This window comes from Carlito syrichta, unplaced genomic scaffold (assembly GCF_000164805.1).
Source record: "Carlito syrichta isolate Samal-C Ts95f unplaced genomic scaffold, Tarsius_syrichta-2.0.1 Scaffold73648, whole genome shotgun sequence".
Lineage (NCBI taxonomy): Eukaryota > Metazoa > Chordata > Mammalia > Primates > Tarsiidae > Carlito > Carlito syrichta.
Window position 1 is genome coordinate 322,878 of NW_007017744.1, and position 13,763 is coordinate 336,640.

At 43.4% G+C, this 13,763-nt stretch overlaps 1 protein-coding gene across 1 annotated transcript in view; it reads right to left on the reverse strand.

Moving 5' to 3' along the window:
- Positions 1–6,066: 6,066 nt before the first annotated feature.
- Positions 6,067–13,763, reverse strand: part of TFAP2A (transcription factor AP-2 alpha) — a 15,632-nt gene continuing 7,935 nt past the window's right edge. The window contains exons 5-7 of the mRNA XM_008053267.1: positions 12,032–12,157; positions 9,970–10,111; positions 6,067–8,127 (exon numbers count right to left, since the gene is read on the reverse strand). Of these exons, the coding sequence (XP_008051458.1) occupies positions 7,839–8,127; positions 9,970–10,111; positions 12,032–12,157 (557 nt within the window). The 3' untranslated portion in view covers positions 6,067–7,838. The remainder of the gene's footprint in view (positions 8,128–9,969; positions 10,112–12,031; positions 12,158–13,763) is intronic.

Genomic DNA, 13,763 nt, shown 5'->3' on the forward strand with positions numbered 1-13,763 from the left:
GGAGAGGGTCAGAGCCCAGTGGTCAGCGCTGGCGGGGCGGGTCGAGGAGGAGAAGGCCTCGAGAGGTCCACCTCGACACGGGACAAATGGGCCGAGCCTGGGGAGCTCGGAGGTCGGGCCGGAGGGACGGGCGCGCGTGCGGGAGTCGCGTCCCACGCAGCTCTGCCTGCTGACACCCGGGCGAGGGCTGTGAAGCTTCGTTCTGCTCTGAGAGTGGAGCAGCCAGAACGTTTCCCAGAGCCTGCCTCCCGGCATTCACGGACGCCCCCTTCCCGTGCACAGAGGCCCTCGCAACTCGGACCCGGAGCTCCCCGGCGGTCGCTCGACGTGCCGCCAGCGAGCCCAGGGCGACGGGATGCGCAAGTCTCAAACCTCCTTCCCGGGGTCTTAGTGCAGTGTGATTGGGTCTCACCTGGACGGGAGCGCCGGGCGCCGCCGCCCGGGCCGCCCACAGCCACCCCCTTGGCGGCCCTTCGCGGCCCTGCCGGGTCCCTCCCCTCCCACCTCTGCCCAGCCCGGTCGGGGCTCGCACCTCCGGCCCGGTTTCACCTCGGCCAACCCCCACCTCACCCCCAGTGCCAGCTCGTCCAAATCAAGTTGCAAGTAGCTCCTACTACAAAGGGGTGCGCGATCGGGTTTGGGGGGGAACTTGGCCGGCGCGGGCCCGGGCCAGCGGGCCGAAGCGAGGAGCTGCACGCCTCCCGGGCGGGGCTCCAGGCTCCCGGGGCGCCGGGGCTGCCTCCACGCTGTGGACGAAGGCGCAGTCCAGACTTGGGGGCTCCGAAAAAGACGGGGTCTGAAATAAGACTTGGAAGCTGACAGAGTGAACCGAAATTGGATCCTATCATTAACTCCGTGCTGGGGGCTGGGGGTGGGAGGCGTTATTTTAAGCTCTACTGGCTGTAGTGGCTAAAGTTAGCTTGACTGTGTGTGCGCGCGACGCCCATATTCCCAGGACAATTCTTTCTTTCATCCTTTCATTTCTTTTTCTTTATTATTTTTATTTTTTATTTTTTTTTGATCGGGGTCTCACGCGGTGATTATGGCTCACTGCAGCCTCGCCCTCCTGGACTTTGGTTGGGGTTTTTTTGTTCGTTTGCTTGTTTTTTGAGTCGGAGTCTCACTCTGTCGCCCAGGCTGGAGTGCAGTGGTACGCTCACGGCCATCACAACCTCTGGGTCTAGGCAAGCCTTCCACCTCAGCCTCCCAAGTAGCTGAACGACGGGCGTGCACCACCACACCCAGCTCATTTTGGTTGTTGTTGTAGAGATGAGGTCTCACTAAGTTGCCCGGGCTGGTCTCGAAACCCTGGACTCAGACAATCCTCTCACCTCAGCATCCCAAAGTGCTGGGATTACAGGCTTGAGCCACAGCGACCAGCCCAGGTTGCACTTTTTAAACGGTGTTGAGTGAGAGCAACTCCAGAGAGAACTTGGAGAGATTTGTTCCTAGATAAAAAACCAAACAAACAAACAAACAAACAAACAAAAAGGAGGGCCAAGGCGTTTTGACTTGTAAAACTTGAGTCATGCCGCTTGTGTGGGCCATGATCAATCCAGAGGCTAGACCACTTTCTGTTGGAGGCCTTCTGTTTAGTGTTATTATTGAGAATGCAGAGGATGTGATCTTTGTATCCATGGAAAAATCACACGCAGCAAAAGCGTAGGACAGATTGGGCCTCTCAAAAAAAAAAAAAATTCCCTCCTCTTGTGGAAAGTATTCTCACATCTAAGTGGACAATGGTATGGAAAGTCAAAAAAAAAAAAATCTATGAAGTTCCCCCTAAAGACAGCAAGACTCACTTATGGTGAGAGAGAGAAGGGGTGGAGGGAGAATGAGAGAGAGAGAGAGAGAGAGAGAGAGAGAGAGCTGTTGTAAGTATCCACTAGGCTGATTCTTCCCCACAGTAGATTTCTCCAGCAATATACTAAGTGCTGCTCTTTTAAGAAGTGAACCTAAGTTGTGAAAGCTAAATTGCTTCTAAGCTATCCTTTTCAGGCATAAGAGATGAAAAATAAATACAGTTTCACACATGAAGAAGAGTGAAAGTTTAGTTTTAGGAGCCCTAAATTCAGCCTAAAATCTCTTTTCTTCTCTCCTTTCCTCTTGTTTCATTGTGATCCTAAGCAGCAGGATGTTTTTTTCTAAACATAGGAACAGCTCATATACATAAATTATACAGTTTTCCATTCCGACATCCTTCTCTCATCCCATTCTGATACTCTCCATGGGAAACACTAATTACTTCTTTGGGGGTGAGACTCAACTCAAATTCGTGATTTAATTGGGAGTATTCCTCCTCTGTGTCCATTCAGGCAGAGATGAGCTGGGGCTACTGCTTTTGTAGAAAGAAATGGCTGCCTTGTCCAACCATACAACAGATCATTGTTTACAAACTCCTTACTTTGGACAAATTCATCTCTGCCTTCAGAAAAACAATTTATGAACTCTGATCATTAATGGTTTGATTTGGCAGATAATGTTTTCAAAGATGCTTAAAGAAGGAACCCATACCAGGATCAAACTTTTTCAGTTTCCCACCTGAGGTGAGTCACAGGGAGAAGAGTAACATTAAAAGTAACAACAACAATCGGAAGTTGAGATGGCATACCTGTGTGTCCCAGGTAGCAAACCAAGTGTAATAGAGAGAAGAATTGTTCATTGAAATCACAGAAAAAATAACCCTAAGCATCCTCAGAGAGGGTGCAGAGGTGTGAGAACTGATATTACCTGTTGTGTTCTGTGGTTTCACTCCTCTGGAATGGGGTAGTTAGGTGATGTTAGAAGTTGAATTGGGCTTGTCTGTGCTGTGCATGGGTTTTATTTTTTTCTTCTGTGCTTGACTTTTAGATTTATTTTTCCACACAGTACAAAGCAATAGGGAAACATGGATGTCCAACTTGGATCATCAAGCAAATTAAAGAACAAATGTCAGTACTCCAGCCTCAGACCCACCGCCATCTCTGCACCTGTAACTCAGAGAATGAAAACGCTGGTTATTTATGGTGTAATTCCGCCTCTCCGATCTCTAGCAGATTTTTATAGCCCTTTTACCCAAGCAATGAGGATTCTTCCCCATCCCACCTCCCCCTACCCCATAACTGAGTGGCTTAGAAGATCTGTAACTGGGATGAAGCAGCTGTTGGCTTCATGCCGTCCTCTAACTTGATTATTCTTTGGACACGTTAGGCAAGCATTAGTGATTGATAATGACGCTAATTAACCCCTTTCCTTTCCAAACAGTAAACTGCTGCCAGCAGGATGCTACAAACAATAAATATAAGACACTGCATACATCAATATCTGTTTAAAGCACAACTTCATTTAGGCACGTTTAACTGTACTGCTTTCAGTTAACAATTGGGTATTTATTCAAACACTTCTCCAAAAGCCAAGGGGGGAGGCAAAGGAAGAGAGGGGGGTAAGAAAAGGAGCCTGTGACTTTAAAACCACAAAATGCTGTCATACCTGTCAGTTGCGGCAAAGTTAAGCTCTAATGGAAACCATGAGAATTTTTTTAAAATTTTAGGTCTATACTTTTAAAAAACTTAATTAATCTAGCTTTGTTCTTAACCCATTTAAACTTAACGCAAAGCTTATGACTATATATTTTTTAAAAATGTATATATATACATTTTTTTTTTTCTTTTGAGGGGAAAACAACTCTCCTGTCTGACATAGAATTATTGTGAATTTACTTTTGGTTGAGAAAGGAATGGGGAGACATCATTTCATAGAGTTGTATGATTTAAATTTTTAAGCAGGATTTGGGGAAACCAGGGCAAATTTGATCTGATTGTGCATTCTAACGTAACATGAGTTGTAAAGAAATGTACATTAAATTCAGAATTTTGATAAATGAATATTCCTAGCGAGTGAATAAAATGTATTCAATTAACTAAAACCCTGTGCACTTCTGAACTGAAGTGGAATCGACTGTAATTGATTTATTTGAAACCAGAGGTTAAGGACTGAATTAGCTAAGTACAACTGGGTATTTCAAGCCACTGACTTCTCAAATGTCAAATCCCTTCTATTTTAAATATTATTTCAGCTGCGGGGCATTGCAGTCCTGATGGTAGTTCCACCAAGAACGCAAATTATATTAATATTCGATTTTGGGGAGGAATGGATCGGATTGTAAATTTTAAAGTATGTTGGAGAATAGAGAGGGCAATGATGACTACCAAACTCAAGGAGCATTGTGTTTCCATAAGAACTGGGTGTGGTGATTAGCAGAGTCTTGCAAGCATCCTCATAATTCAACTATGCATTCTAATTTGGTTTAATCTAAAAAAAAATAACTATTGTTAATACACAAACACTTGACCTGTCAAGTAATCACCCTGTATTTTAGAAAGTGTACATTGGTCACAACAGAGAAAGCCAAAATCTACATAGTATTGGCTATTCCAATAAAAATTGTTGTTAATAATAACTGTTCTAATCTTCTCATGCCTTAAATATATATAACATCTTCAAATTTGTTTTAAAAAATAAGAAAGAGTGACAATATCATGATCCTTAAAATGTCCAACTTCCAAATAAAGATAACAAATTCTCTGCATTTGGAAACCATTGTTTATTATGACCTTGTAATGTTCTAACCCACTATTTCCTTTCTGTCTTTCTCAGGATGCAAGGATTATATTGGGTTCAGGTTTTCCAACATAACAAGCATCTGTAAATCCAGATATGAATGAATGGTATTTAATAAGATTGTTTTCGTTTTAAAATGAGTATTTATGTGTCGTTGGAGACAGAGCAGCAATGTATGGCTGTTTATGAATGCTATTGTGCCTGAGGTTAGGATCCCCCACACAATCTGAGATGCAGCCAAGAAAAACAGCCCTGATAGACAATGCTTCACTTCACCTGCTATGATGCTGTGTGCATTTCATTTCTGTCAAGAGTATGTACAGTTAGGGTTCATTCGCCTCATTATTTTGTTACATCTACGTTACAGTTAACCAGTCTCTCTAGGAAATAATAAATAACCGCTTTAAAAAACAATTGCCGCGTTGCGTTCTGAGAATACACTTTCCATTTGAATTTTTTTAAACCCACCATTGTTATGAATTCTCTGGCTTTGGAAAATAGAATTTAGACTCTGCTAACTCTCGTTCATTTGCCGAGATTGATTTTACACTGCCTTCCATAAGGAGATTAGAAAGCAAAAGGGCTGCAAAATGGACACTCTCTAAGGCTTTGCTTCCTTGGTCCTCCAGAATGTCAAACCACAGGAACAAATGTTAAATCTCCACCAGTGTGTCCACCTAGACACTTGTTTCTTTGACCTTTCCCCTAAACCTTCCAGTTAACCACCTCCATTTTCTTGTTAAAAATCTTCTACTTCCAAGGCAAATAATTTCCCACTTACAAAAGCCCTGGATTCGCCATCTTTATGTACAGGAAGTCCTTCCTTTTCTCAGAGCTCAGTGAGTAGTAGTTATTGTAGACGACAGATAGGAGAGGTCTGCAGAGAGGGCTTCACAGCCCTCCCTCACCCTCTCCATCCCACCTCAGGGAACGTTTTGTATTCCGAAAAGGTCTTGCTGGGAGCCCCGTGGTGATAGAAAAGGGTGGGCCGGTATGCAGTGGACAAGCAAAAAAGATTCCAAGGGTCAGCACGATTTCCCACTACCCCCTGCTACCTAAGAGCTACTTAAGAACAGCACAGTAGTAAATTCATCTCAAAGCAAAATATGAAAATAAATGGGAGTCCATTTTTCCTCTTTCCCAGTTCCACGTGTATTTCTGCCTCTACTCCTTTTTTCCCAGAAAACTGGAGCGAGTCTTAGCTTATTTACATCTTAGGCACAGAGTGGCCCAAGCAAGCAAATGAAGGTTGAAGTGGGTATTTCCTTTTTGCTAATGAACTAACGATTTAAATCTCAGTTTTCCTCTGAGACAAATTCCAAAGTAGTTTCGGTGGGGGTGGGGGAGGAGGGAGGCTGAGGGAAGGTTCTTCTGTTCTTCTGTTCTCTATCTTCCTTGTCATCCTAAACGTTTGGTAATGAAGGCTTTATATTTTGGCTTCCAAAACACAAATGAAAACCTAAAGGATCAACATAAATAAAATAAAACTTTATTTTTAATAATAAAATTAATGTTTCTAGTAAGGAAAAGACAGTATGTCATTCCTTTAGCAGTACAAACAATCTTTTATCCAAAAGAATACATTGGGTTTTATTGTGTCATTTGTCTGAATACAGACTCAGTGGAATATCTAAATGATACCCTGCTCTGAACTCCAAGTTGAAAGTAAGTTTTTATTATACTTGAGGGAAACAATGGGTTCAGCTGCTTATTGCAAGGAGCAATTGCCAAGGGAGAGTTAAACTCAATTACTGTAACCATACTGAATAAAAAATACTGCCAAGAACAAAAATACGCCTGGGTAAAGACAGCCACTGAATAAAAAAAAAATCGACATAAAGCGTATCAAATATTTATTTATCTGGGCAACAAAGGACTATGATACATTGACAGGCATGGAAACTACTGCCAGCACAACTCAATACAATACAACTAGAACTGCTTCCAATATGGCCAGTGAAAATACAGAATACCAGGTGGTCCCAAATGTTTGAAGTTCTTTGAACAAAAAGAGAGAGAGACAGAGAGACAGAGAGAGACAGAGAGAGAGGAAAATTCCCTAACCCTTGGTTTAAAGACAATATTCATTTATTGCTCAAATGATGCTTTTAAGGGAGGTCAGTGGAATAAAATAAACTTTTTTTTCTCCCTACAATACATAGAAGGGTTATCAAACCACTTAAGTTTAAAAATCTTTCCAGGGTCCAATATCACTTTTTTTTCCTTTCAGTTCAATGAAAAGCTAAATGTAATAGTACTAATTATGTATAAAATTTTATTTTCCTTTTTAAATTTGTCCAGCTGTTTCATTGTCACCTTTAACATGCTACAACAGGGCTAAATTTCTGAATCCCAGAGAAAACAAAATCCCCCAAACCTTGGATTTCTAAATAAGTACCATGAACCACATGAAGAACTAATAAGGGAAGATTCAAAACCCCACTAAACAAGAGGTAAACGAGATCACCAGATAAATTAAAAAAAGGCTTAAAACAGACTCACCATATTTACAATTCCCATTAAATTACACATAAATAAATATATACAGAGACGTGAACACTGATTCCCTTATATAACTGTGAATCGTGTTGCCAGAGAAAGTTCAAGTTGGTCGCTTTACCTTGAGGAGGAAAAACTTCTACAACTGAAGACATGACATGGAACTTCTTGTATTTGTGTTCAAGTTTATTCACAATACTGATAAAAATGTCATTATCCTTTTTGCCTTTTTTTTTTAAGTATGGCTACAATCTGAACTGAAGTATGTAAGGGAAGGTGGTGATTCAGTCCCATGAAGCTCATATAATTTTTTTTTAACTTTTACGTTTTTTCTAGAAAAAAAGTTTTAAATTTTTTTTTTGTGGTTGTCGGTGTTGATTTGCTGCTTTCACTTAAAAAAAAAAAAGGTTCACAAACTCGACAGAACTTAATTTGCAGGCTTCGGGGCCTGTCCTGTTCTCTGAGGCTCCACATGAGGGCACAGGGCGAGGGCTGACGGGGAAGTCGAGGCGGGGGCAGAGTCGACAGCGGCTGCCCCACTGGCAGCCGAGCGAGCAGTCCCGGGACGCAGGCGGCCCGAGGGGGGGCGGCGGCGGCGGCGGCGGCGGCGGCGGCGGCGGCGGCGGCGGCGGCAGTGAGGGTTGCTGATCGCGGAGCTGCCACCCGCCGGTGGCGGCGCAGGGGAGGGCCGCGGAGGGGCGCGCGGGGCGGCGAGGTGGGGGCGGGGCGGGAGGGGAGCCTCACTTTCTGTGTTTCTCCTCTTTGTCGCTGCTTTTGGCGCTGCTGTCCGTGTGGCTGTTGGGGTTGTTGCTGAGGTACATTTTGTCCATGGCCTTGAGGGCCTCGGTGAGATAGTTCTGCAGGGCCGTGACCGCGGCGCACACCGCAGGGCTGCCAAAGCCGTGGGAGATGAGGTTGAAGTGGGTCAAGCAGCTCTGGATGCCGGGCTCCAGGATGGGGTTGGGCCGCGAGTTCCCCAAGGGAGATCGGTCCTGAGCCAGCAGGTCGGTGAACTCTTTGCATATCTGTCTGCAGCACAAGTGGAACAGAGAGAGACATGAAGCTCCCCTGTGGGCAGCACCCGTGCAAAGAGAAGACCTCTCTCCCTGCAGTTCCCTCTCTGTGCCGGGATGTAGCCGGCACCTGACACGACCCAAGGCTCCAGAGGCTGTGTGGGGCCAAATGTTGGGAGACCCAGTCGCCTCTCAGTGTCCTCTAAACCATCCCTCCTCTAAATGCGTGCCCTCCCCACCTTCACAGATGCCACTTTCCCTCCCCCCCCTTCTCTCCCTCTCTCTCTCTCTCTCTCACACACACACACACACACACACACACACACACACCCCCCTCATCAGATATGCCAAACTTCTATTCCCACCTTTCTCCCTCATGCCAAACTTATTAGACACAGGAAAACATTTCACACATTGAAAGAGAAAGAAGGAAAAGTTAGGCCAGAGGCCCAAAACACAAGCATCTTGTTAAGGTGACACTGCCATCAGCCTTCATGTTCCAAATACCATAGAGACTCTCCTGCCTGCTTCTCTAGAGAGACCTCACCAGCAGTTTGTGGAACGAGCTCTCCACTCATTCACCCTCAAATCAAATTTGGCAAATTTGTACAGGAAGGTAAAAACTTTTCTTGGAATTATTTTGCCTTAAAAAAAAAAAAAAGAAGCACAAAAAGCCTGTCACTTGGAGATCATTCAAGGTGGTATTTGGGAAGAAGTCGTGGACATTTCAATTTCCCATTCTTTCTCTTTTCCCACACACCTCAAAATAAAAATTCTGTAGGGAAATTGTGAATATGGGTGTGCTTAGGAAGGCAAGGGGAGATGAGATGTTGACATTTCTGAAAAGATTTTGAAAATCAGAAATACAGCACAGGAGACATCCACACAGGAAGTTCTGTCCCTGAAACGGGACAGCAAGGGTTGGTGGGGCTTTACTGGGGCAGCAGCAGACAGGCTGGAAGGGGTGAGTGGGGAGAAGGAGCCCCGCAGGCTCCCTTCTTCCAGGCCAACTGATGGCCCCAGGCCAGAAACAGGCCCCACCCAAGAGCTCAGCTTCAGTCCTCTGCTTCCATGCCCTCCTGTGACATCAACTTTGATAATTAAGGGCTTCCAAACAAGCCTTTTAATTTGCAGAAAACATATCAAAACAGTCATTTTCTTTTCACACACCACCTGGAGAAGCCTATTCGGCCCAAGCACTGTTGGGAATATAGCTTGGGCCATTTTGAAAACTATTTGACATCTCGCCTGTAGGCTAAAACTTGTATGGAGTGTGAGTGTGTGTGTGTGTGTGTGTGTGTGTGTGTGTATGTGTGTGTGTGTGAGTGTGTGTGTGTGTGTGTGTGTGTGTAGGAGGCGGAGGGAGGGGAAAATAAGGTAAATGGAAAAAGGGATTAGAGTTGAAACTAGGACAGCTTCTAGCTTGCACATTTTGCAGGCCATTGCTTAATCTTTGCCCTTGGAGAACATATTGATAGGAAACAAAAACTGATACAGGCAATCCTGTTGCCCCTTTGAGGATTTGATACTGGTCTTTCTGAAACAACATAGCCACAAATCTACCCTCAACTTCAATCAAACCCCTTCTACACTCCACCTTCAGACACATTATTATTATTATTTTATTATTTAATGAGAAGGAGGGACAGAAGAGAAGGAAAAGAAGGCCTCACGCTAACACTCTCCCTGTCCTTCTCCCTTAACAGAGATTACGGTTTAGAATGCTGTTGTGACTTCAATATTTGCAACAAGAGAGCTGATTAACACAAAAGGAAATGAGGAGAAAAGGAAGAGCAAAAACGATTTTTGTTTTTCTTGACAGTGAGATACAGAGACCCTGCAGAGGTAAATGCCTTACTTTGTAGCCAGGAGCATGTTTTTTCTTGTCACTTGCTCATTGGGATCGGAATGTTGTCGGTTGAGAAATTCAGCTACTGCTTTGGCAGGAAACTCGGTTTCGCACACGTACCCAAAGTCCCTGGCTAGGTGGACAGCTTCTCCTGGCAAAAGAGGAGAGGGAGCCAGTGGGGAGAATGAAGAGTGGGTATCACTCTTCCTCCCCACTCCCAACTCCTTTATTTCCTTAGACTAGATGTTGAAGGAAACACAAACTATTGGTTTTCTCAATTTGGGCATTTTATTTCCTTCTCTGTAGGATCTGGGGGATGCATTTACCAGGAAGAATGACCACTTGTCCGAGAAGGCCAAGATGACTTCAAAATGTAAATTCCATCCACCAACCTCCAGGCCCATCCCCCAACCTGAATGACATTTTCCCCAAACTCTTTAAAAATGTTTATTGTATTCCAATCTCACACCTATCAACACATTCATAAATGATATTCATAATTACTCCTAGAGCTTTTCTGCAAGGGAACAACTGAGGGTTTACATTTTAACTTGATCACATATAATTATCTGTTCATCCAAACCGATTAACCAAGAGGATTTGAGGGTCACTCCACTGAGTCTGTCTGTGTTGTTGATTTTCAAATCTTTGGTTTTAATTTCCTGAACCAGTTGGTTTTTACTGCAGGGCTTCCTGCCATTAGCTCCAGCTCCGGAAGAACGCATGCGCCAATTAGAGCATCAAAGCCCTCTCCACAGAGCTTGTTTCCATAAAATGGAGCGGATCACAAACAATAACAGTTCTCCAGAAACTGCCTCCCTGCCTCCCTGCTACTCAACCCCCAAACCCAGATGAACTGTCACGCTACACCCTAAGACACCACTACCATATTCTTGGCATACAACTCTTTTGGGGTATGAATCATGGGTTCTCTAGATACTGCTACTACTTATAATACAATGCTATTGTAGTTGATTTTCTGGCACTGAACAATTGTTGATATTTAATATAACAAGTTATATTATCATTTTTGACACCATTAACAAATGAAATTCATAGGATTCCTCCTCAAATACAGTTTTAAACATTTTTTAAAAATGTACAAAGCTAGAACTTCAATTCAATTGTAACATACCTTCTCAAACACAAGATGTAAATAAGATAAAATGCCTTCTTTAAATACAAATGCTAGTTTTTAAAAATGCCTAGTAATTGAAGTGCCCTTTTTTTCCCAGTTAGTATGAGACATTTACAATAGGACACAAAGAAAAACACATGACAGCTATACATTCATTCCAACACACTCAAACTTAAGCCAATCTTGTATCCTTAAAAAAACTCAGGAATATAGAGAAAGTAGGAATGTGAGTAGATTCTAGTGACAGTTTATCTAGAGCAGGTAGTGGGGACAAGGGTTGACTTTTGGTTTTGAGGAGTTTGGAAGGGGGTGTGTGTGTATATTAAAAACTATCATGAGAAACTTTTTGCAAAGCTTATTTCTTTTTCTTTCCATATCCAAACACTCTAAAATAAAAAACTCCTCATTTTTCTTCTTCTCCAGGAAAGAAGCACAATTAAACAAGAGATAAGGGAGCATATGTTTGGAAAACAAAAACTTAAGAGGGCATATAACCCTGAGCTTTCAGGACGGTCTTAAATCAGGATGCAGGTCAAAGATTCCCAAATTAATTCAGGAAGTAATGGTCACGCATTTCTCAAATGCAGATGTCAGAATAACTTAAGTGATTTACTGCTGAGCTCTTTAAAGGAGACAGGAACTTGGAGAATGTGCAGTTCCTACATTTGTGCATTGTTTAGGTCAGATTGAGCTGGGGAGGTGTAATTTTGTGGTAGATGTGGTAGAGGGGAAGAAGGAAAAAAGATAGGAGTGTATGCAAATAGTTTTTGTTTTGTTTTGTTTTGGGTTTTTTGGCCCTGAAAGAATTTTGTTCACCTCCAGCTATATTCTCTGGAAAGAGAAAACTTCCCAGTTGACACAAAATAGAACCAAACATCTGACTACTAGCTATTAACTAGTAGGCAACTCCTAGCTAGCAAGTGATTCGCTTACCCTCCACTAGTGACGTGAGTAGAGTTACGTTGGCAGCTTTACGTCTCCCTGCTGGCAGATTTAATCCTATTTTGTCCAGTTTTTCTCTTAAAGATCTTCCTCCATTTTTAGACTTCGCCCTGTTTTACAAATATATGCAAGAAAGGAATTTAGAAAACATTGGGTTGCTCTGCATTACATTAAAACCATTATGAAAGTTTCCTAAAATGTGCTTTTAAAAACTGAGAAGCACAGCTCCAAGACATTTAAAGAAGGAGAACCTTGGAAGAAATGGTACAGAAAGATCATAGGAGATAAATGCTTGTTAAACTGTAAAGTACCCCTGTGTTCAGTTATTATTGCAATTCTTGTGGCAGATTGGAAGGTTTTGATTTCCCTACTCTCTAAAGAAGAACCACAACAAACAAATAAACACAGCCGTGATCTCCAGGGTTTGAGGTATTCTTGAGTTCAACTGATTACTGTATATTTTCCCTGCTGTTACAATCACACAAATCCCAATGGGGTCTTTAAAATTGTCTTTGCAAGATCTGCTGTTAGGTTGTTCAGAGTAACCAAAGTTATCATCACTCTCACGTTTCTTGCTCTGCCTTTAGCCCCAATGGGAAATTCATTCCACTAACTGTTTACATGCCATGTCACCAGCCTAACTGAAAATGTCAAAGGCTGATATCAGCCTTTAAATATTTCACTGATTTCAGGGACAATGGAGGCAGTTCTAAACAGATGTCTAAATAGACTCCCATAATCAGAAAGTGGTTAAGATAAATTGTTTAAATAAAACAGCAAATTAATTAATTTCGGATTTTATTCCCTACTCAAGTGCTCTTTAATTGTGTGGATTAGATTATACTCCCTTAGGTAAACAGTCTCCAATACTGGGGACGGGGGAAGGGAAGAAAAAAGCAGAGGGCAGAGAAAAGATCTGTGTCAGTGAAAGATTACAAAGAAAAAGCAAGACGACTGTGAAGGAGGAAAAAAAAATTAGAATGGCTGAGGCTAAAACCTTCCAAAAATGATCTTTACAGACTTTGCATGGGGGATACGCCCACCAGGGTGGAACCGTGGGTTCATAAATAAATAGATAAATGAATAAAAGTCAAAACAATGAAGTTTCTGGTCTTATTTGAGGAGGAGGAAGAAGAGAAAGGGAAGAAGCACATTATCCGGGTAAGCTCAACATAAGACCCATAGCAGGGAGAAACCTGCCCTGAGGGAAGGTGCTTTACCTTGCTGACCCTTATAAAATCTTATCTACTAAATGAATCATTCAGACCTTACAGGGCTGAGAGAAGAATCCCTGGCCACGTAAATAACAGACACATTCTTTGGGAGTGACGGCACATAAAGCACGTGAACGTGTCTTGCACGCAGCTCGGCACACATCAGGGCCCCAGGACACGGGAACAATCAAATCCGAGTGCTTTCCAGCAATGGGGGGTGGTCAACAGGTGACAGTGACCGAGGGTGGGGGGGACGGGAGAAGGCCTGCGGACTCAGGAGAAAACCCTCTCTTCCGACAGTTAGGAGTCATTCTACTAAAACCTTATACCAGGTACAGCCGCGGCCGTCGGAGACCGACGCAGAGCTAAGACACGACGACGAGCCTGAAAGGAACCTTCCCCGGGCGTCCAAGGTGTGCGCGAGGAGGAAACAGCGGCCGCACGGCGCCCCGCGGCTGCGACGGCCGGGACTGAGCCCGCGGCGCAGCGAGCTGCGCGTGAGCGCCGAG